The sequence below is a fragment of the Schistocerca nitens genome, chromosome 2 (assembly GCF_023898315.1).
Source record: "Schistocerca nitens isolate TAMUIC-IGC-003100 chromosome 2, iqSchNite1.1, whole genome shotgun sequence".
Classification (NCBI taxonomy): Eukaryota; Metazoa; Arthropoda; class Insecta; order Orthoptera; family Acrididae; genus Schistocerca; species Schistocerca nitens.
In genome coordinates this window covers 831,678,475-831,703,923 of record NC_064615.1, presented here as the reverse complement: position 1 = coordinate 831,703,923, position 25,449 = coordinate 831,678,475, and the positions used below count along the sequence as shown (strand labels likewise).

General features: G+C 39.0%; 1 protein-coding gene across 4 annotated transcripts in view; it reads right to left on the bottom strand.

Annotated features, from left to right (window-relative positions):
* The window catches only part of LOC126237097 (cytochrome P450 6k1-like), a 140,439-nt gene that overhangs the window by 13,142 nt on the left and 101,848 nt on the right, over positions 1–25,449 (bottom strand). For 3 of the 4 annotated variants that reach the window (XM_049946904.1, XM_049946901.1, XM_049946902.1), the window contains exons 3-5: positions 24,890–25,014; positions 14,601–15,005; positions 1,984–2,193 (exon numbers count right to left, since the gene is read on the bottom strand). In XM_049946904.1, coding sequence (XP_049802861.1) covers positions 1,984–2,193; positions 14,601–15,005; positions 24,890–25,014 — 740 coding nt within the window. The remainder of the gene's footprint in view (positions 1–1,983; positions 2,194–14,600; positions 15,006–24,889; positions 25,015–25,449) is intronic. The other variant, XM_049946905.1, reaches the window with a different exon arrangement.

Below are 25,449 nucleotides of genomic sequence, written 5' to 3'. Positions count from 1 at the left end.
CACGGCGCCAAACACGCATACGACCATCATTGGCACCAAGGCAGAAGCGACTCTCATCGCTGAAGACGACACGTCTCCATTCGTCCCTCCATTCACGCCTGTCGCGACACCACTGGAGGCGGGCTGCACGATGTTGGGGCGTGAGCGGAAGACGGCCTAACGGTGTGCGGGACCGTAGCCCAGCTTCATGGAGACGGTTGCGAATGGTCCTCGCCGATACCCCATGAGCAACAGTGTCCCTAATTTGCTGGGAAGTGGCGGTGCGGTCCCCTACGGCACTGCGTAGGATCCTACGGTCTTGGCGTGCATCCGTGCGTCGCTGCGGTCCGTCCTAGGTCGAGGGGCACGTGCACCTTCCGCCGACCACTGGCGACAACATCGATGTACTGTGGAGACCTCATGCCCCACGTGTTGAGCAATTCGGCGGTACGTCCACCCGGCCTCCCGCATGCCCACTATACGCCCTCGCTCAAAGTCCGTCAACTGCACATACGGTTCACGTCCATGCTGTCGCGGCATGCTACCAGTGTTAAAGACTGCGATGGAGCTCCGTATGCCACGGCAAACTGGCTGACACTGACGGCGGCGTGGCACAAATGCTGCGCAGCTAGCGCCATTCGACGGCCAACACCGCGGTTCCTGGTGTGTCCGCTGTGCCGTGCGTGTGATCATTGCTTGTACAGCCCTCTCGCAGTGTCCGGAGCAAGTATGGTGGGTCTGACACACCGGTGTCAATGTGTTCTTTTTTCCATTTCCAGGAGTGTATTATTCTATAGATTCTATTCTATAGATTTCTATTATTCTATAGATATCTAGTGTTGATGAAGGCCTCAATGGCCGAAAGCTATAATTGTGAGAGTCTTTTAGTTGTGCCTTTCTGCGACTCAGCATTTCCACTATATGGTGAGTATCAACTTTCCTTCTCAAAATATTGAAATACTGATCAAAATTAGTCATCTTAAAAATAAATGTACAGCTGAGACTGTGAAATAAAGGATAAATTTCAATTTAAACACAGTTGCAGATTCTCTGTATTTGCTATAGTTGTAATGATAATCTTTGTTCGAGGATGTGCAATGAAATACAATGGTACTTTAAACCTAATTGTCGACTGAAGTACATACATGACTATAGCCATCATACATGACATGCAGGAATTGACCTTAATGATTTAGGGGAAACAACATAAAAAATAAATCTCAATGGCCCGAAAGGGATTTAGACTACCGTCTTCCCAAATAAGAGCCCAATGTCTTACTACTGTGTCACCTCACTAAGTTTCTTCTTTTGCAGGATGACTCCAAAAACCCAAATGTCTCAGTTTTAATTTCCCTGTTATTTATTACTATTTACAAGTGGTAAGGCCCTTATCGACTATATGCCCGTTCAACAAGCCTCTTCCATTTTCTTCTGTCGAATAAACTGTTTGTGTATTCAGTGTTTGTGTTCATCCGAGTCGTGTCCTCCCAGATGTTATCTCTCCACCTACTCCTGGGTCTTGCTCTTCCTCTTGTTCCATTTATTAACCTTCCAAATGCTATTTAAGGTACTATGTTTTCTGTCATTCTTGCTATATGGCCTGCCCAGTTCAACATTATCTTCTTTATCACATCTATGACATTACGGTGTTTGTACAGCTCTCTTAATTCCTCATTTTTCCTTATCCTCCATTCCATGTTATCTTCATCAGATACTGGACCAAAATTTTTTCTTAGTGTTTTTCTTTCAAATACTAGCAATTTTTCCTCATCTTTCTTTCTAAATATTAATGCTTCACATCCATTTTCCTCTATTACTGTTTTATAATATATTGTTCTATTATGTACACATTTAAAAAATGTAACTGATAAAATAAGTATTTTCATTTGTCTGTGCAGTAGAGAGAATGAGCTTTTTTATGAACATTGTTATAATAAAATCTCAAAGTTGTTCTTATTTGTTAAAACTTGAGCTATTGCTGTAAGAGAAGAGAATTGGGAGTACCTTTTACAATCATATCCAGTTGCTTCATGCTGACCACAGTCTCATATGTAGGTGAAGTGTTATATTTTTGAACTTCTGTCCTCACACTTGACTGCAGTTCTTGATTGAGTGCCAAGTGATACAGTGTGAAATTAATTATGTGAAATGATATACTGAAGTCTTCCAATAGAGACAGACAGTCCAGGCCCACCAACTGATGTTCTTCAGGTTCTGCAAATGTAGACAGAAGAAGAAAATTATTAATAAATAATAGTTGGAAAATTGCCAAAGGCATATGAGCAAATGAAATGCCAACATATATCTACATACTATTAAAACTTAATAAACTGTTCACATATATAGAGGAAATCAGCAGTGTGGACTTAAATAGAAAGAGAAAAAGTACAATTCAATTAGTCACAATGAACACTTCATACACAATAAGCTCACAACAACATTTTTAGAGATGAATATTAGATGTAGATATAGAATATTAGTTGCCCCCAAAATTGAACTGCAGTCATGAGGCTGTAATGATACACATTACATTATAGCAACACATGGCCTGGAGTTACATAATGTTATCACATGTGCCATTTCTGTTGTGGCATCAGTTTTGTGAATCAATGTGCAAAGCAAGGAAAACAATTTAAAATGTACAAAAAGTGCAATAAAATAACAGTTTAAATTAGTATGTATGGTCACTAACTGATCAGTGTGCTGGGTACCTAAACTGCACCATGTGTAAATGTTTACCATACTGTAACATCAGTTAACCAAGATATTTATTTCCCCATCAACAATTCTTTTCATTATCAAAAACTAAGAATTGTTTAAATGATTTAGGAACCAAGAAAAAGAATGCACCGAGTGCTTAAAGTAGGTGCTTGTAACAAGATTGTTTTATTTTCAGGTTTGAATCCACTGCTGTGAGACTGGGGTGACAATGCAAGATGGAAGACAGTCTGTGCGTATTGTTTCTGAGCATGAATCTGTGAGCTATGTAATAAGAAAAACACTCAGAAATGCTGCCATTCTCCCAACAAAGGCACTTCAAGGTCCTAGCATGAACTAAACATATCAAATTCATTAGTGGATATCCACCTATAGTGACACAACCTATGCAAAACCATAAATTGTGAGCTGCAGATTTCACACTTAGTTCAGAATGCCATAATTAAGTAAATATGTGCTTCCAACACATGTCACTTGTTCCATCAATAGTAGTGGGCTTCTGAAGGTGTGATGAAAAATAAAAGATCAGTGAGCAGGTTAGGAGATAGAGGCAATGTAAGATTTTCTTATCAAGTCCAGACAAGCACAGATGGTGGATATGTCAATTATTGGGAGCTTCAAACTTAGGTGGGTAATGGATGCCACAAGGAAACAGTAGGCAGGTCATGAAGGAAGGGTAGTGTGCACTATGTAACTTCATTGGTACATCTCATCTGAGATGTGAAGGAGGATCTGATGACAGCTATTGAATGCATTGGGCGCATTCATGTCAACATGGATAATGCTTGACATTTGTGTTCTGAGGCTATCCTCAGTTCCTTTAGACAGTTGGGTGAATTGGTGCTCATGGGGTCAAAGCACAACCCACTATTTGTAGAATTGTGCCCAGAATCAGTCACAGCCCTCTGGTTTAGAGCTATGTCATAGGTTTAAACCAATGGTTCAGATAATTATATGATAATCTTAGATACGGATATTTTGACCTATGCTATTAGATGAAGAACTCTACTCAGGTCTCCCCCTCATAAGGAGTGTGTGTGGAATGCACATATATTTTTTTAGGCTTAGAGAAGCTTCTCAGTAGGGTCAATGATAACTTACCTGATAATCATAGAAAGCTTAGCCACATTGTTCTCAGAAAAAAGATTTCATCCTTACAGATCAGTACAAGAAAATTTTAATATGGTGTAAATCAACTACAGGATTGGTCCATTTATTAAAGGTAACAATGACCACATAGTTTTAGGAACTGAAAGCTGACTGGCACTAGAAATGAATAATGTTGAAATCTTAAATTCACTCTAGCCTGCCAATGGTGGCAGTGTATTTATTACTGTAAAGAATTCTATAGTATACCTTGAGGTTATTACAGATTCCGAATGTGAAATATCCTGCGTAAGGATAAGCATCAAAGGTGGGTCAGAAATAGTGGTCATGCATTTCAGGAGTTACAGTGGCAGAGTGAACTGGGAAACTTTGAAAATTCTGCAAATAAGTTTCCAGATCACGCTACTGCAACAACAGAAAGCTTCAGTTTATCAGCTATAAAATGGGAGACACCCCCCCCCCCCCCCCTTCCATGAATCATGGACCTTGCTGTTGGTTGGGAAGCTTCTTGCATGCTTCAGCGATACAGACAGCTGTACTGGTCTTGCCATAATGGAGGGGTATCTGTTGAGAGGCCAGACAAATGTGTGGTTCCTGAAGAGGGGCAGCAGTCTTTTCAGTAGCTGTAGGGACAACAGTCTGGATATTTGATTGAACTGGCCTTGCAACATCAACTGAAACTGCCTTGCTGTGCTGGTACTGTGAACAGCTGCAAACAAGGCGATACTACAGCTGTAATTTTTCCCCAGGCTTTACTGTATGGTTAAATGATGATAGTGTCCTCTTGGGTAAAATATTCTGGAGGTAAAATAGTACCCCATTCAGATTTCCCAACAGGGACTACTCAGGAGGATGTCATTAACAGCAGAAACAAAATTGGTGTTCTATGGATTGGAGCGTGGGGTGTCAGATCCCTTAACCTGGCACATAGAATAGAAAATTTTAAAAGGAAAATGGATAGGTTGAAATTAGATATAGTGGGAATTAGTGAAGTTTGGTAGCAGGAAGAAAGGGACTTCTTGTCAGATGAATACAGAGATACGAATACAAAATAAAATATGGGCAATGCAGGAGTAGGTTTAATAATGACTAAAAAAGTAGGAACATGACAGGCTACTACAAATACCACAGTGAAAGCGTTGTTGTAGCCAAGATAGACATGAAGCCCATGCCTACCACAGTAGTACAATTTTTTATGCCATCTAGCTCCATAGATGATGAAGAGATTGAAGAAATATTTGATGCGACAAAAGAAAAATTATTCTGATACTTAAAGAAAGATGAAAATTTAATAGTCATGGGAGACTGGAATTCAATAGTAGGAAAAAGAAGAGAAGGAAAAGTAGTAGGAATATGGACTGGGTGTAAGGAATGAAAGCTGCCTGGTAGAATTTTGCACAGAGTATAACTTAATCACAGCCAAAACTTGGTTTAAGAATCATGAAACGAGGTTGTCTATGTGGAAGAGGCCTGGAGACACCATAAAATTTCAGATTTATTATATAACGGCAAGAAAAAGATTTACGAACCAGGTTTTAAACTGTAAGACATTTCCAGGGGCAGATGAGGACTCTGGCGACAATTTATTGGTTATGAACTGTAGATTAAAACTGAAAAACTGCAACAAGGTAGGAATTTAAGGAGATGGAGCCTGGATAAACTGAAAGAACCAGAGGTTGTAGAGATTTTCAGAGGGAGCATTAGGGAACGATTCACAAGAACAGGGGAAAGGAATACAGTAGAAGAAGAATGGGTAGCTTTGAGAGATGATATAGTGAAGGTTGCAGAGGATCAAGTAGGTAAAAAGACAAGGGCTAGTAGAAAATCTTGGGTAACACAAGATATGTTGAATTTAATTGATGAAAGGAGAAAGTATAAAAATGCAGTAAATGAAGCAGGCAAAGAGGAATACAAATGTCTCAAAAATGAGATGGACAGGAAGTGCAAAATGGCTAAGCAGGAATGGCTAGAGGACAAAAATAAGGACGTAGAAGCATATATCACTAGGAGTAAGATAGATGCCACTTACAGGAAATTTAAAGAGACCTTTGGAGAAGGGGACTGATCATCACAGCAGTTACCCCCCTTAGTGCTCAGAGCCATTTGAGCCACCTTTGGAGAAAAGAGAACTACCTGTATGAATATCAAGAGCCCAGATGGAAAACCAGTCCTAAGCAAAGAAGGGAAATCAGAGAGGTGGAAGGAGTATATAGAGGGTCTACACAAGGGCGATGTACTTGAGGGCAATATTTTGGAAATGGAAGATGACATAGATGAAGATGAGATAGGAGGTATGATACTGTGTGAAGAATTTAACACAGCACAGAAAGACCTAAGTTGAAACAAGGCCCTGGGAATAGACAACATTCCATTAGAACTACTGATAGCCTTGGGAGAGACAGTCATGACAAACCCCTTACATTTGGTGGAACAGGCAAAATACCCTCAGACTTCAAGAAGAACATAGTAATTACAATTCCAACAAAAGCAGGTGCTGACAGGTGTGAAAATTACCTAACTATCAGTTAGTAAGTCACGGCTGCAAAAACTAACACAAATTCTTTACAGACAAATGGAAAAACTGGTAGAAGCCGACCTAGGGGAAGATCAGTTTGGATTCCTTAGAAATGTAGGAACACTTGAGGCAATACTGACCCTATAACTTATCATAGAAGCTAGGTTAAGGAAAGGCAAACCTATATTCATAGCATTTGTAGATTTAGAGAAAGCTTTTGACAATGTTAACTGGAATTCTTTCTTTCAAATTCTGAAGGTGGCAGGGGTAAAATACAGGGAGTGAAAGGCAATTTACAATTTTTACAGAAACCAGATGGCAGTTATAAGAGTCGAGGGGCATGAAAGGGAAGCAGTGGTTGAGAACAGAGTGAGACAGAGTTATAGTTAATCCAGATGTTATTCAGTCTGTATATTGAGCAAGCAGTAAAAGAAACAAAAGAAAAATTTGGAATCAGAATTAAAATTCAGTGAGGAGAAATAAAAACCTTGAGGTTTTTCTGATGACAGGACCTTGAAGAGCAGTTGAACGGAATGAACGGTGTCTTGAAAAGAGGATACGAGATATAAACATCAACAAAAGCAAAACAAGGATAATGGAATGTAATCAAATTAAATCAGGTGATGTTGAGGGGAATTAGATTAGGAAATGAGACACTTAAAGTAGTAGATGAGTTTTGTTATTTGGGTAGCAAAATACCTGATGATGGCTGAAGAAGGGAGGATGTAAAATGTAGACTGGCAATGGCAAGGAAAGCATTTATGAAGAAAAGAAATTTTTAACTTGGAGTATAGATTTAAGTGTCAGGAAGTGTTTTCGGAAAGTATTTGTATGGAGTGTAGCCACATATGGAAGTGAAACATGGATGATAAGCAGTTTAGACAAGAAGAGAACAGAAGCCTTTGAAATGTGGTGTTGTAGAAGACTGCTGAAGATTGGATGGGTAGATCGTGTAACTAATAAGGAGGTACTGAATTAGGGAGAAGAGGAATTTGTGGCACAGTTTGACTAGAAGAAGGGGTCAGTTGGTAGGATACGTTCTGAGCCATCAAGGTATTCTAATGTTTTTTGGACAACATGAGACAGTGTGACACTGGAGTGCAAGACTCACATGTCTCTCACAGTTGACTTGCATATTGTGTGCAGCCGATCCTCTTCTCTAGGTAACCAGCTACATCAATCTCCCAAAAGCTTCTTCTCCAAAGACTATAGTGGGTTACAGGAATTTATTAAGCTACTTCTCCATTCTTGTAATAATTTGTGTACTCGTGGGACACTTTCAGTTCATTCATGGTACATTTTCAACTCTCAACACAAAGCAACATTTACTCTTTTCCACATAAGTAAGTAAACTCTGGTAAGTCAACTGGTCTCTTTAAACATCAGACTCGATAAACACAAGTACAATATCATAGGATGTAAAAATCCAATAATTTATGGACATCACATGTGTCCTGTCTCATCCAGAGCTAAGACGTGAAGTAAGATAAAAGTCTCTAGTCCCCAGTGAGTCCAATACATGAATGTATATAGAAATCTATATTCAATTGTTCATTAGTCTTTTTTACAATCAACACAGACACTAACAACTCAAAGAATACTACATAATTATTTCCTGAGTTTTCATCACATCTTCTGTGGTGCTGGTGGCAAACACTTGTTGTCGTCAGTGACTCGCCCTTCTTACAGTCTTCTGATAACAAACTTCCAACTTGCACATAGAAACAGGTGGATCGGTAGAAACTTTCTCACTCTCCCGCACTCGTACCTATAATATCGGGTGTTCGAGACTGTTGAAGGTCGACTGTTTCTAGAATTTACACCAAAATTCTTGAGGCACAACAGTATCACCAATTTGGTGTTGGAGGGAAGTGTGGACGGTAAAAATCATCGAGAGAGACCAAGAGATGAATACACTAAGCAGATTCAGAAGGATGTAGGTTGCAGTAGTTACTCAAAGATGAAGTGGCTTGCACAGTATAAGGTGGCATGGAGAGCTGCTCCAAACCAGTCTTTGGACTGAAGACCACAACAACAACAGAATGGGAGAGTCATAGGACTAAAACTGGTACCAGAGACAGGATTCATGTGAGATTGTTCTCAATTTTTTTTTCTGAAAAATATTTCAATTATTTACTGACTATAGAAACTGCAACAGCAGTAAGGATAACATATAATGAGATTTTTATTTTTTAGTTTTACGCAGTATAGTAGGAAGAATACACAAGTAAATTTGTTGGTGAAGGGATGTACAGAGCGAAAAATATAGAAGCAGAATTGCCCCATCTGGCAACAACAATGGCTATTGATCAAGAAGAACTTAAGCTTGACTGATACATGAACTGATGTCTTATTCCACATTGCTTCAGCTATATTCCACAGTTTGTAATTCATAATGGCTGGCATTTGGTGGTGTGCAAGGCTCTTGGTGACCCATAATCAGATGTTGTCAGTGCACAAACTGAGTGAGGTGGTGCAGTGGTTAGCACACTAAACTTGCATTCAGGAGGACGATGACTCAAATCTGTGTCCAGTCATCCAGATTTAGGTTTTCCATGATTTCCCTAAATTGCTCCAGGCAAATGCCAGGATGGTTCCTTCGAAAGGGCGGGCCCGATTTCCGTCTCCATGCTTGGCACAATCCGACTTTGTGCTCGATATTTAACAACTCTGATTTCAACAGAATGTTAAACCCAGTCTTCCATCCTTTCTTCCTTCCTTCAGTGCACAAGAAACTGAAGAATGAGCTGGTCCAGGAAATAATCATACACTGTCTCTATTGAGGCAGATCAGGACTATATAGCAAACATATCATCCTGCATTATCTCAGGACCTGTAACGTAAGGCACATGTGAAACAAAGGTAGGCGTGTTGATACCCAATGGTACACTAAACCATTACACCAGGTGCTGGGGCTGTATGACAATAACAAATGCAATCTGGCAATGTGCTTTCTTCTTGGAACCTTCGCACATGGATATGTTCATCTTGATGCTATATGCAGAACTGGGACTTACAGTGGCAGACACATGGAGCCACTCCTGCATCCAGTTCTTATAAAAAGAATATAGATGGTGATACTCTTACTTCATGAAGTTGCTCTGAAATGCCAAACATTTGCATTGTACACTTGTACCTTTCATTTCAATTTGAGATTTATTGTATGGGTCTACAGGGTGTTGCGGTTTTAATGTCCACCAGTGAAATTGGAGAACTGATTGCAAGGAACATGTATTAGACCTCCTAGTAACTACCAGACTTGAACTTTTAGAGGAGGGAATCCATGACTATAAGACAGTTGGAGCATCAATGACTAAAGGTATGACAAGGATTGTTAAGAACAGTGCGAAAATATGTTACGTAGCAAGAGTGACAGGAAACAAACTACAGAGCAGTCAGTATCAAATATTCACCTCTGGGTATAAAGATATGGAGCACAAAATGATAAGATTGAAAAATGTTGTGCAATATGCCTTGTACCTACTTGTGAGAAACAAGATACATTGCTACTCACTGTAAAGATGAAACACCGATTTGCAGATAGGCACGAGGAAAAGACTGTTACATGTTTGGCTTTTGGCGAAAGCCTTCTTCAGAAAAGGAAATACACATTCATTCACATGACTAGGAAGGAGGTGGTAGGATAGAGGGGGTGGAAACTGTTGGGTGAAGGGTGTGGTAATATTAGGTTACTATACATCTTGTCATGCCTCCATCTAATGCCTGCATGCTCAACTACAAAGTACTCTTCTCTCCCATACCCTGCTATCCCTTCCCCTTCCTGCCACCTTCAGATTGCTGCTTTTGTTCCACATGTTAGTTGCATTCGGGTCTATGCTGCCGGAGATGGCAGTCGTGTGTGCCTGAGGTGTGATTGCTTGTGTGAACAAATGTATATGTATATGTATGTGTATGTGTGTTTTTTTTTCTGAAGAAGACTTTGATGGAAAGCTAAATGTGTGACAATCTTTTCATTGTGCCTGTCTGCAAATTAGTGTGTCCTCTTTATGGTGAGTAGCAATCTATAATTTAAGTGTTGATATCCCAACATGTGTTCCCATTTTTTGATTAGACCTGCCATATTAAGTTGGTCAGGATTGTAAGCGATGGGAAATACCCACTGTGGCTAAGTAGCCATGTTAGAAACCTGCCATGAAAGCCAATAGAGCTTCATTATAGATTTCAGTGAAGTAAAAACCTTGTTGGCAAAAGCTGGACAAAACCAAAATGAGTATAAAGAGAGCAATGTGAGAGGGATTCAGTGAATTCAAACAAAAAATTTTGGCTGTGAACCTGATCAAAACTCCTCAAACATACTGATCTTATATAAAATCAGTAAGCAGATTGGAATCATACACTCAATGGCCATGCTGGCACTGAAATGGAAGATAACAGATAGAAAGGCAAAATGTTGAATTCAGTCTTATTAAATTGTTTCCCTGCAGTAAATCATAATACCACTCCTCCTTTCAGTCATAACACATATGCCAAAATGGCAACTTTTGAGTTAAATGATCATGGAAATAGAAAATCACCTAAAGTTGCTCAAAAGCGGAAAGACGTCTGGTCTGAATGTGATACCCATGGAATTCTATGGAGATTACATGAAAGAACTGGCTCTTCTTTTTGCACCAGTTCATTATAGTTTGCTGGGGCAGGAGAAAGCATCACTCCTGTGAAACTCAACTATCCATTAAGGTACCCTGCAAACCATGGATGAAGGGCAATAGGCAGACTTCATATTCTTAAAATTTTCAGAATGCATTTGAAATGATGCTCCACTGCAGACTGTCAACATATGTATGAGCATACAGAATATGTTCCCAGATATGCAGAAGGCTCAAAGAGTTCTGATGTAATAGAACATAGTACATTTCCCTCGTCAGTGAGTGTTCATTGGAGATAAGGGTGACACTGGGAGTGCCTCAGGGAAGTGTGACAGGACCACTGTTATTCTCCATACAGATAAATGATCTGACAGACAGGGTGAGAAGCAACCTACAGCTGTTTGCTGGTGATGCTGTGGTGCACAAAAATGGGTCATTGTTGAGTGACTGTGGGAGGATACAAGATATTTAGACAAAATTTCTAATTTGTGTGCTAAATGGCAGCTTGATCTAAATGTTCCATACAGTGTTGCATATAGAGACATTTCTTCTCCCCAATGACAGGAATGTTATAAACATAGACAAAACATCAAAATATCCAATAGAGAAAGAATGTGGATTCCTCAGCAACATCTACAATACGTCCAAATGCAATAGGCCAACAATTAAAATACAAAAACCAAACAACATGAATTTTATCTTAGACAGAGGAAACAATCCTGTATAGGACAATTCTACAGATTATGTAACAAGCGTAAGTTCACTACTAGCTTAAGTGAAATGAGTGTCAAGCTACTAACAAAATGAGTATCATCAGCATATTGTTCCCTCGTGAACAATAATACGGCTTGTACTAAATGAGTTGGAAAGTCTAACTGCATGGTCAGACTTGGCATATACCTCTTAAATAATGTACCAACCATAAAGTAAATGATAATGCTGATAATACAAAGGAGGATTTAGTAAAAGTGCAATATAAATAAACAGTAGAACACCTTTGTTTTCCACAATATACTTTCAAAGTATACTGCACATACTGGAAAATCGTTTCCTAAGATCAGTGAAGGATAATACTAATCTCCTTTCATCTTCCTGAGATCAATGCCTCCTTCATTAAGGAGCATTGCTGACACAGTTTTTCAAAGGGACCCATGGGAAGCCTGAAGAATGTAATGGTCCTTGGGTCAGATGAAAGTGTGGATGAAGTATGTGCAGTGTGCATGGTGTATGCAGTGCTAGTGATGAGATGGGAATGACAATTGAAACATTATTTATGACATTATCACTCAGTTGATAGAAGGTATAAATGTATAAAAGACCATTATACACAACATATGAATCCTCTTCATACTAGATTGTAAGTAATTTGTTTGCATGAGTGGAACTGTGAATGTTTGATTATGTTTTTATTGTCATGTTAAACTGTGCAGTCCAACAGCATTGTAAAATGATCTGTAGATGAATAAATGTCTTACTAATTTTTATGTGCCAATGGCAGTTGTTTCACTTCTGTTCATTTTTATCACAACCTCTCGGAGTTCATATATAGCTCACAATTACATTTAAAACAACAACTCTCAAATTATAGTTGCACAAAAACCAACAAAACCACGGTGTTATCAGTATTAATCAACAGAATTCCCTTTCTGGAGAATCTATTTTTAATTTTGAAATTATGTAGTGTGTTCCAAATTTTCAACATATTTTCAATTTTGTGCATATACAAAAATATTTATGAAAACTTCAACACCCTGAAACAACACTCTAAATAAATACTAACTTGTAGGTCATGCAGCAAGGTAGGAAGATAGCAGAGAAATGGAATGTACTCAGCAGCATCTGCTCAGTTGACTGAGTAGGTCAGTATTACACCAAGCCCATCCAGTGAAGAGCTGTCAAAATTAAATTGTGAAAGCCAGTGTTGATATAACTTTTTAGAAGTCAAAGGTTGAAATGTCAGCATGTAGATGAGTCCTGAATATGTAGAGATACTGAACTCTGGGAAATGGTTTGACAGCTGTCTTATAAAGGAATTGCTGCTGCTACAATGTTGTGTGTATGGAGCCAGTGGAAGGAAAAGAGGTTTACATTGTGACAAGTGGGTACTGGACCACACAATGTGACCAGATGACTGCCTTCTTATTTGTATGGCTATAACAAAGTGTACAGTTTATCATCCTTAGAGTTGGCTTCAAACCAGAGTATTGCAAATAGTGTAGAGCTACTGAAGCTGGAGCTGGATGCTTGAGTAATTTGACATTATTCTCTGAGGGATCAGCTGATGGCATGGATACGATCTGATCAGCTCCCTCTGTCCTGAAGCCACCATTGTCTCAGACTGCAATAAACTCAGGAAACCCACACAGGAACACCGTGTGGCAAGAATGTTATGTTTTTGTATGATACAGACTTCCACCTATTCTGCAAGGATGGATCACATATGGATTAAATAATTATAAAGTGACCTCTGTGTAGTAGCCAGCATTATTAGATGGCATAGTGAATGGATAGTACTTGTGGCAGTTTGGAATGTCAGCTTGAAGTATATGTGATATTGACTCCTGCTTATTGAGGACTGTCAATACATCAGAAATATTCTACAGACTGAAGAATGCTTATACAGTTCCGTAATCCTACCCAGTTGTATACTGTCAAGTATGTCCTATTTAATCTGTGGTGTAACATTAATTTGAGTCACATTTACGGGGGTTGTAACTTACGTAGTGGCAACTATTTATTCACAACCGATACAAAAGAGTTACATGTTTGCACCTGTTACTGTCCTTCAAAGTAGTCACCAGCATTATGTAGAACCCATTGTCAGTGATGTGGAAGGCATGAACCATTAGCTGAGCCTGTTCTGTTGATGGTGTGAATGGAGCGGTCTAAAGTTATGGCGATTCTCATGTATGACTGTGATGGTGTTATCCTAACACATTACGTTCCTCCACGGCAGACTGTCAATGCACAGTATTACTGTTTGTTTTTGGAGCATCACCTGTGGCCAGCTTTGTGAAAGAAGCAGCGACACTTCCTGCATAACCCACCCATCATTTTGCACGACATTGCATGTGCACATACAGCGCAAGCTGTGGCAGCTCTTTTTGGTCGATGGGACTGGGAAGTACTGTACCATCCCCAGACTTACGTCCTTGTGACTTTGATTTAATTCTGAAGATGAAGGAACCATTTCATGGCATTCATTTCAGAACTGTTCCAGAGATTCGACAGGCGGTAGACAGCTCCATTCGTACCATCAACAGAACAGGCTCAGCTAACAGTATACTATGCCTTCCACATTGCTGGCAATGGGTTCTACACAATGCTGGTGACTACTTTGAAGGACAGTAACAGGTGCAAACATGTAACTCTTTTGTATCGGTTGTGAATAAATAGTTGCCACTATTTAAGTTCCAAACCTCGTATCATTCTTGGTGTTACAATTTACAGAAATGTTAGTGTAATTTTGTATTCTTTGCATTATGAGTGTGTTTTTATTGTGTGTTACACATTTATACAGTTATCATTAAAATTACAAAGCATTCAGTGTCATGAGAATGGTTTCACAGATATTAAAGAGGGCAGGAAGTATAAAGAACACAAGTCACCTATAAAATAAAGTAACAGTTTGTAGAAGTTCAATATGACAGGTTTTTAGATCAAAGTCTACTTACTGGAATTCCTTGAGTAGCTTTCAGTTTGCTTCCTTCTCCTAGTTGGCTCATTCACATTAGAAACATGTCTCCTATTTTTTATCTGGATCAGAAGCTCCAGGAAGACATCTTGTGTTAAACCATGTTTTTCACGATTTGAAAAATTGTCTGCAATGGTTTTACCCAATTCTGATTCAAATCCTGTATCCCCATCACTGCTTTCAAAAGGCTTCATAATAAAAGGCATGACAAAAGTGGCAGCATATTTTATTCCTTGGATGACAGAAGGTCTTCTGTTATCAAAAAGGTGAGAATTCAAAATGGATTGTGGAACATTCTGTGTATTACCCTGGGCTCCAAATATACACTTGGAAAGTTTATGTGCTGTATGTTCTGTCAATGTTTCTTGCACCTTCACAGGCTTTCCTGAGATTTACAACATTAGGAATTAGTGCCAGTTTGGATATAAGAGAAACATTTACACATAAAATAGCAACAGTAGCAAGGAGAGAAAACATCACTGTCTATTTCTAAGCCCCTCTTTGCATGATAAAGTTGTGACATATTTAACAATCATCTTTTTAATAACCAAGAATGTCTGATAGACAAAAAATATGTTCATGAGAAAGTAGCAGTTTTTCACCTTGACATTCCATAACACAAAAATGACAACCTTTTTAATTTAATTTTTTACAGGGCACTCTCTCTTGGTCATGGACACATTCCTGGTGCATCCAACATTGAGTAATTATATCACAACAGTAATTCCTCTGACATCAGTCCAGATTCTGCTGTGCACTTTTTCCCTGGAAGAATTTACTGATTGGGTTGTCTCTTGACCACCCACAGTTTGCCATTGCTCCTTTTTTAATATTATCACAGAGGTTTGAAAATGATCTATTTCAAAATTTCCAAACTGCTGTTGCATTCAGATTCACTGACTTGCATATTCCAGGGTAAAAAAGTATTATCTTGACTACAAATTCTGCGTGAAAAATAGTGCAGTCATATCCATAGCAAAAATTATTTAAGACATTATAGCGTATGAACCATGACTTTTGAGCTCCAGAAAAAAATACTGCATAACTTTCTGGACACATCTTGTGCACTAGTCACAGAAACAATAATGTTAGGTAATCTATAACTGTTAGGAAGCTGGCATCACTCTGTAACTACAATTAACTTTTGACAAAACTTATGATTGTTAATTTATTAATTGCTATTTAAATAATAAAATATTAATGTAACTGAATAGATAAAAAATCTTCTCACTAAGTGGCCGCAGGATAACACACACATAAAAAGGTTTAGTAAATTTGCAAGCTTTTGGAGACAGTGGCCCCTTCTTCTGCTACAAGGGCTGAAGAGAAAGGAAGAGAGATGAAGAAAAAGGACTGCTGAGGTTTAGAAAAAGTGGAGAGTTTGGGAAAGAGAGCCTGAACCCTGGGTCAGGAGGGGACTTTCTGGATGGGATGAGAATGACTGCAGCAGATGAGATTTGAAAATGTGAGAACTTAGATATCTGAAAGCCTGGGAGCTTAGAGGTGGAAGATAGGGTAATATGCAAGATAGAGATTGTTGATGAAATATCATACTAGAGTTAATAAGAGCAGAAAGCTAAGTATATTGTATGTGTGACTGATTTGGGGGGGGGGGGAGGGGGAATAGACAGGTTGGAAAATAAAAGGTATAGAAAATAAAAAGGGAGTGAACAAAGGAATAATTACTGAGAAAAAGTGAAGACTGAATAAATTAACATAAATTAAGGCATGACTGGTGGTCAGAACCTAGGACACATAATGCCAGCTCCTACCTGGGGGAAGAATCTAGAAGGCACGAGTGGTAAAACAGGCACTAAAGTCATGACTGTGTCATGTTGTAGAGCATTCTCTACAATAGGATATTGTGTATTGCCAGAGTACACCATCTGCCTATGTCCAGTCATTCTGACTAATAAACTTGGTGGTAGCCATACCAATGTAAAAGGCCAAACAGTGTTCACGTAACAACTGGTACACAACATGTGTCATTTCACAGGTGGCTCTCAGCTCGTGGTCTTGAGGTCGTGTTCTCGTTTCCCAAGCACAGGGTCCCGAGTTCGATTCCCGGTGGGGTCAGGGATTTTAAACTGCCTTGAGATGACTGGTTGTTTGTGTTGTCCTCATCATTTCATCATCATTCATGAATGTGGCAAGACTGGACTGAGCAAAGGTTGGGAATCTGTACAGGTGCTGATAACCGTGCAGTTGAGCGCCCCACAAACCAAACCAAACCAAACATCATCATCTCTCTTTGATAGTATATGTTTTGCCAGTTACAGGACTGATATAGGAGGTGGTACAAGGGTGTGTAAGGCAAGTCTTACAGTGAGGGCAGTGACAGGGGTAGGAGCAATAGGGTAGGGAAATTGGTGCAGAAGGAGCGTACAATATGACCAGGACATTGTGGAGACTGGGTGGGGGGGAGGGGGGGGGGGTGGCAACAGAAAGCTATTCTAGGTGTGGTGGGCAGAATGGACTTCATTTCAGGACATGATTTTAGGAAGTCATAGCCTTCTCGAAGCAGCTGATTAGTACATTCAAGACCAGAATAATATGGTGTGACAAGAGAGTACTCCTAAGTTATTTAATGGAGGGATCAGCAGTATCAGGATTGGATGTGGTGGCCCATGAAATCTGCTACTGAACTAGCCTGGTGGGGTAGTTACTTCCAGTGAAGACTGAGATGAGAATGTTGGTGTATTGCTGTAATGAGTCTGCATCTAAACAAATATGTTTGCCTCAAATGTCAAGGCTGTATGAAACGGAATGGCAGGGATGGCGTCTGTCAAAATGCAAGTATGTTGTTTGTTAGTAGGTGCATACTGAGTAGAAGAGAAAGTGTTCTGACTCCTCTAGTTGGCCACTTCCACTGTGAGATGTCAGTTGCTCCACTTGTGACCCAAGGAAGCACAACTTATTGCAGCAATTGCAACACATGAAGCACTATTCACAAACAGGATGTTATGCAATGAAATGAAAAACAAGTGGATTTAATTAACATACCTCAGTGAACATCAGATGCCAGATAGTTTAAATTAGTTTCCAGGCATACTTCAACATTTTTTGAGGACTTTGTGTAATGAGTAATCAGTTTAATATCTTGTAGCTTATTTTTCCCTCAAGAATATTGTGCTGTTGGCTACTGAGCTACTGAACAATGCAGAGCTGATATACATTCTTTAATTGAAGTGGTGCCAGATGCAAATGAGTTCAAATTAAATTGTGGCAAACTTTCACTTTTCTTGAATTCAGGGCAATTTCCCTTGTGATCAGTTTGTCGATAAAGTTATAACTGATACATACACTTGTCATTAAGATGTACGTTTATTTTATCACAAAAATTATTTCTTACACACATTATTACATGAATGGTGTCTGAAAACATCCACATTCTTCTGATTTTGTCAAGTGGATTTGGTATAGAACATGTTTTTTTTATGCCACCAATTCATAGACACCACCAGACCTTTTTATTTGGTTGATTTTCATCAGAAGTGAATGCAATAATTCGTGTTCTGGCTTGCTCAAGTTGGATAATCACTTGAATCAGTGTCTGTGACACAATGTCACCTGAAGTAGTGTTGTGACTTACATACACTGCAAAAGTTGAATCGTGCGGTGGAGCAGAAGAACAAGATTTGAAAGCTTACTCTTACAATTGTCTGTAGAATATTTCCCTAAATTAATGAAATCATCAACTATCAGCCAGCTATAACTAAACTGTAGTTTTTCTTGGACCTTATTTTCATGAAAAATCATCATGCCATGCATTTATTTTCATTTTGTAATAATTCCCAGTTGCTTTCACTGAATGCGTATTAATTATGTATGTCTATTTGAAACAGTTCAATAAATTTTTGAGTTGTTTGCTAAGAAAGTGGCAACAGTTCATGCTACAAACAATACCTACATCCTTTTGGCTATTTAGTTTTTAAAAGTAGGATGTCAAAAGTAAACATGTTATCATACTGCAGACTTCTTTACTTATCATTACCATTTCCTTCATATTGTGCCAGCTATGATTGGTTGATTTGGGGGGAGGGTACTAAACAGTGAGATCATCAGTCCCAGCAGATTAGGGAAGGATGGGGAAGGAAGTCAGCTGTGCCCTTTCAAAGGAACCATCCCGGCATTTGCTTAAAGCAATTTGGGGAAAACACGCAAAACCTAAATCAGGATGGCCCGACGCGGGTTTGAACCGTTGTCCTCCCGAATGCGAGTCCAGGGTGCCAACCACATGTGCCACCTCACTTGGTGTCAACTATGATTCTTACTGAGTTTAGAATGATATAGATTGTAGAATGTCTCATACAGTCATCTTATGTTTTTAATCTGTGAGCTGCTTTTGCATTAGATTTATTTTGGCAATCCCTGTTCTCAGTTTATTACATAATCACACAATTTCCAGTTTCTTACAATTCTGTGTTGTTTTTGCTGAAACTTCTGCTGCATCTGACATTGATTCATTCTGTATATTTTCCCTGACTGAAGAAACACTGGCACAGATCACAACTTTTTCTGGTTTACAATATCCTGGGCCTTATGCAAGTGTTTTACAGGCAAATTTTCTTTTGTGTAATATTTTAAATAGATGTGACAGTAAACAAGGAAACTGGGGACAACTCTGACTTTTAGAGACTCGCTTTTTGTCCTGGAATTTCAACTTGTTTGAGGCTGATGATAAACATTTCCATTTTTGTACAAAGTTCTTTGAAGAAACCTGAACCACACACTAATCAATTTGGAGTCAGATCTCTGTATTTTGGAAGAACAGCTCTCAATGATTTTAAAAATTCTATTCCATCTTTTAGATATCTGAAACATATGTGCCTTTACTTTCTCTGTAACTGGATCTGTACACTGGAACTAACATGTGAACTTTTTTCCCCCTCTTCTTCTCATTTAAATGTGAAACCCATCTCACACTTTTCTTGCATGACATACTGAAAACTTTGGATCAATGAAGCTAAGTAGACGCTGTGTCTGTTGATTTCTGAAAAGCATTTGACTCAGTACTGCACCTGTGCTTATTGTCAAAATACAATCATATGGGGTATCAATTGAAATTTGTGACTGGATTGAGGAATTTTTGGTAGGGAGGACACAGAGTTTTATCTTGGATGGAGAATCGTCATCAGATGTAGAAATAACTTTAGTTGTGTTAGGACCCTTGCTGTTCATGTTTTATATTGATGACCTTGAGACAATATTAATAGTAAAATCAGGCCTTTTGTAGTTATCTACAATGAAGTACTATCTGAGATAAGCTGCATAAATGTTCAGTCAGTTTTTGATAAGATTTCAACGTGGTGCAGAGATTGGCAACTTGCTCTAAATGTTCAGATATGTAAAATTTTGCACTTCACGAAACAAAAAAAGATATACTATCCTATGGCTATAATATCAATGAGTCGCTGTTGGAATTGGCCAACTCATACAAATACCTGGGTGTATTGCTTTGTAGGGATAAAAAATGGAATGATAGCACAGGTTCAGTCATGGGTAAAGTAGGCGGTAGTCTTCAGTTTATTGGTAGAATATGGGGGAAGTGCAATCAGTCAACAAAAGAGATTGCTTACAAATCACTTGTGTGACTGGTTCTAGAATATTGCTCAAGTCTGTGGGACCAGTGCCAGATAGGACTAAAAGGGTTATTGAATGTATACTGAGAAGGGCAGCATGAATGGTCACAGGTTTGTTTAATCTGTGGGAGAGTGTCACAGAGATGCTGAAAGAACTGCAGTGGAAAACTTTTGAAGGCAGACATAACCTATCCTGAGACAGTCTATTAACAAAGTCTCAGAAACCAGCTTTAAATGATTACCCTAGGGATATACTAAAACACCCTACATATTGCTGGCATAGGGGTTGTGAGAATAAGATTAGAATAATTACTGCATGCACAAAGGCATTCAAACATTCTTCCTGCACTTCTTACTTGAATGGAAGAGGGAGAAACCCTAATAACTGATACAGTGGGACATACCCTCAGCCATGCACCTCACAATGATTTGCAAAGTGTAGTTGTAGATGTAAATACTAGTAAATAGAATATGAGTAAACAGAAGTTATAACAGCAGACTGCAGCTCTTCACATTTCAACACAGCACTGCAAGCAAATGCACAAAATAAGCACACAAAGTACACAGTCATATAGAAATGCACCAAGACAAGAGTCAAGACACAATGCTGCTCGTAGTGCGTGGCACACCATCTGTCCTATGCTACCTGTGTTAATGCGTGGGCAGTCAGCACACTTCCTCTTCTGCTTTGTATGGTAAGTGTAATGTGAACAGAAGTGTGTAGCTGGCTCTCAGTGGGAATGAGGTCAACATCAAGGCAAGTGGCATTGAGTTCAGAATAGGACCATCTGAAATTTAAATGGGAGAATTATTTAGAGTTTCAAAAAATTTTAGTAGGTTAGCCTCACCGTGAGCCCCTATGACAAAGTTGTCATCATTGTACCTAAACTGGATTAGGGGCTGAAAGCTTATAGATCCCAGGAAAGCCACCTCCAAGCAACCCATGAAAATGTTCGCATAGGAAGGAGTTATCCTGGTTCCCATGACTGTATGCTGATCTGTTTGTATGTATGCCACTTAAAGATAAAGTAGCTACGGGTAAGTGTTAAGTTGATTAAGGTGAGAAGGAAGAATGTCGTAAGTTTGGAATCAGATGAGCACTAGCTGAGCTAACACTCAGCAGCAGACAGACCATGTACATGGGGGAAGTTGATATAGAGGGAGGTGGCATCAATGGTGACAAGTAAGTTGTGTGATGGAAGTGGGATGGGCACATATTTCAGATGGTCTAGGAAATGGTTGATGTCTTTAATATAGAATAAGTCTTTGTATTGTAGGTTGCAAGAGTTAAGCAGATGCTTTGAAGCCAGCAACTATGGGACAGCCAGGGTTATTTGGTTTGTATATCTTAGGAAGAAGTTAAAAGGTGGGGGTGTGTGGTTTGGGTGGGGTACGAAGTTCTGTGGATTGAGGTGTTAGTCCTTGTGAATATTCTGAGTTTTTAAGGAGGGAGTGCAGATCAGCTGGAATCACAAGGATGGGATCTTGATGGCAAATTCTGTATGTAGAGGTGTCAGACAGCTCATGTAGACTCTAATTTACACACTCCCGTTGGTCAAATACCACAGTGGTAGATCTCTTGTCCACTAGAAAGGTGCTGATAGACACATGTTTTTATGAAACAAAGACCCTGCAGTTCTGCAGAGGACAGGTAAGGGTCATGTCGTAGGGACCTGAGAAAGGGTTGTGAAGCAATGCTTGATATTAGGAATTCTTGGAAGGCTTTGAGAGGTGATTTTGAGATAGTGGTGGTGGATCAAATTTGGATCACGATCAGAAATTTCAAGGCCTGGTTCAATGTCTGATTTGTTGTTGGTAACATTTTGGGATTTGGTTTCAAAATGATATTTCCAGGTGACAATAATGTGAAGGAAGGTAGGTTCTTCATCAAAGCAGCATGGTTAAATGCAGGTTTAGGGCCGAAAGTGAGACCCTTGGATAATACAGATAATTTGGGAGGGGATAGTGCTTTAGATTAGAGGTTGAGAACACTACTCTGATGAGGCTGTTTCTTGTGATCATGAGTTGTCATTGCTCTGGGAGGTAGTGGTATAGGGTGGGGGATGTTTAGAAGGTTGGCCAAGCTCGGTCTTTAGGAGAGGAGTGGTACTTAATGGTGTGGCTGTCTTGTAAGCTGGAGAGGGATGGGAAGGGGAAACACCACTGTTGAGGTAGTTCATCAGAAGGTGGATAGCTTTTTAAGGTGAAGTCTGGCTGGTTGTTGCAGTTTGAAGGTGCCTTCACAGATGATACCATGGAAAGAAATGTGAGTGATACATAACTGCAGGATTTTGTAGAAGAAGAGAAGTGTGGTGGAGTGTAAATTAGCAGATGAGGCATATAGGTCACAGTTTAGCTGGGTAAGTGCAGGAGACTGCTATATTTGAAACAGTAAGAGGGGCTGGTATAGAGTAGGATTACATACAGAAACAGAGACATTCAATGTTAGGCCTTTGAAGGTAACTCGCAGTGATAAACATGTTTTCTAAAGGACTGAATATAATATGTGATGGGATTCATCAAACAAAGAGAGGAGAGGGTTTGGAGTATTAGAGATGGTGGGACCTGCAAAAATGAAGCAGAAGGGAGAAAAAGGGAGAGGAAAAAGGAAGACAAGCAAGGAAAAATATCCGAAAAATGTAAAAAAAAGATGTATGAAAATAATGAAAAAAGACTACTTTGACTTACTAAAATCATGCTCTAAAGTGAGTTCCATTCTGCCTGACATTTTGCCCACCACACATAGAATAGCTTTCTGTTGCCCCCTCCATCAACCCTCACCTCTTATGCACCCAGTTCCCTACCCTATGGGTCCTATCCTTGTGACTATCTCCACTGTAAGACGTGCCTCATGAACCCTTCTACTACCACCTATACAGTCCTGTAACAGGCAAAACATACACTATCAAAGGGAGAGCCATCTGTGAAATGGCACATGTTGTGTACCAGTTGTTATGTAAACAGTGTTCAGCCTTTTACATTTGTATGACTACCATCAAGTTATCAGTCACAATGAATGGACATAGACAGAGTGGTGCACTGGCAACACACAATATCCTGTTGTAGAGCATGCTTTACAACATGACAGTCATGACCTTGGTGCCTTTTTTACCACACACACCATTTGGATTCTTCCCCCAGACACTAGCTTCTCAGAACTCAGCAGGTGGGAACTGATATTACATGTCCTAGGTTCTCGCTACTCACCAGGCCTTAATTTATGTTAATTTCGTCAGTCTCTCCATTTCTTCTCAGTAATTATTCCTTTCTTCATTTGCTTTTCATTTTCTGTTATTTTCTAATCTGTCTATTCCCCCCTCCCCTCCCCCCACTCATAACATATACAACACACTTAGATTTTCACTCTTATTAACTCTAATACAGTGCTTTGTTAGTAATCTCTGTCTTGCTTATTACCCAGTCTAAGCTCTCAGGTTTCCAAATCTAAAATCTAGCCAGCAATCAGTCTTTTCTCCTCATTCCAGCCAGTAAGTTTCACATGACTGGAGTTCAGGGCGACTTTTCCCAGCTTTCCATATTTCCTAAACCTCATCAGTCCATTTCTTCATCCCTCTTTCTTCCCCTTCAACCCTTCTGGCAGAAGAAGGTGCCTGTGACACTGGAAGCCATCCAGTTTCATTAATGTTTGTATGTGTATGTTCTCCTGCTGCCACCTGGTTAATAAATTTCGTATCTATCTAGTTACTTTATACTTCCAAAAATGAATATTCATTATTTTTGCTGATATATTAATTATCTATAAAGGTGCACTTTTCCTGAATTAAAAGAAACAATAAAAAATAATGAACCTTGTTTTTTACAAAATAATGTTTAATCTCTAGTTTTCAGAATTTATTAATCAATAAATAATAATATGGCAATATTATTTCCTGTTCCTTAACAATTTTACTTTCTTTAACCCAATAGCTGGTCAAACATGAGTGGATTTTTGCAACAGGCCAATTCCCACAAACAAGGTTTTTCACTGTACAATTGTAGCTTTTCATTGTGATAATTGGTCCATTCCTCCGCTATACTTGTAGCAACTAACATTTGCTGTCACCTGAAAACTCATGGACTTTCTTATTTTGCCTGTCACACTGATCCATATATGTGTGTCCACCTGACATGGAGGGATCACCAGTTCCAAGAAGTGTGAGTTAAAGCCCGCAGGTCGTGCCTCCACTAACACACATGTGCAGCTAGTGGGTTTCACAGAATCCGTCAGAGAAATATCCGTGTCCTTGCTAGAATCTGGTAATGTTTGATCAACTAATGAAGGAATAAATTCTGAAGGCTAGAGATTTAAACATATTTTAAATTTTCATGCTTGTCAGTCCTGCTCCAGTAGTTTTGACAGCTTGTAAGATGATGCATCTCATCTGTCATGAAAATTATATGTATTAATTTTTACATTACATTTTGATTAAATAATTCATGATTTACTCCTTTATATTATAAGGAAGATTTTTATGTGTGGGTCCGTAGTTGTTAAAGTAATTGTTCTTGGAAATAACAGTTTCCACAGTTAAAGGCAAATGTGTGTCTGGGAATGGTGCTGTGATCCTGAAACTATCTGTGAGCAAATAAATACATAAATAAACATGTGTAGCAGTGTAAGTGTTATTTCCAGCAAAAAACTGAAAGATTAGTTTACTGTTTAGCTACTATCAAAGGTTTTTAATACCTGCTAAAACACTTGTCTCAAATGAAGACACAAAATCTATGGCAATTTCGTTTAGGAGATGATACATTTGTTTCATTTCATCAACTGTGAATGTGGGTATTAATCTGCTTCTTGTTACTCTCCATCTGAAAATTACAGAAAACATGCAGTAAACAAACTTATAATATAAAGAGTTGATTTACTCTATAGTTAGGCTGAACAAATTTACAAAAGTGTAAGTCTTCATCCTGTCAAGAGTAATTGTAACTTTACTAAAATTGTAATATCAACAAAAGGGTCCTGGGTTTGATTGATAAAAATATATTTATAGTTGAGTGGCTAAGTCTACACAATCACTGCATGTAGGCAACTCATTTGATACAGAACAAAATGCTGTGTTGTTTGGAAAACTATATAGTATTTCAATCAAATTAAAAGTAGTGTGTTTGTCAGATAATTAGAATGTTAAAGGATTTGTGTGTCTCAATGGTCCACAGATCTATGTTGGTTGGAGCTATGCTCATGGTTGGATCATCCATGCCAGTCTTGTCACTAGGAGAATAACCAGACAAAGAGTAGTC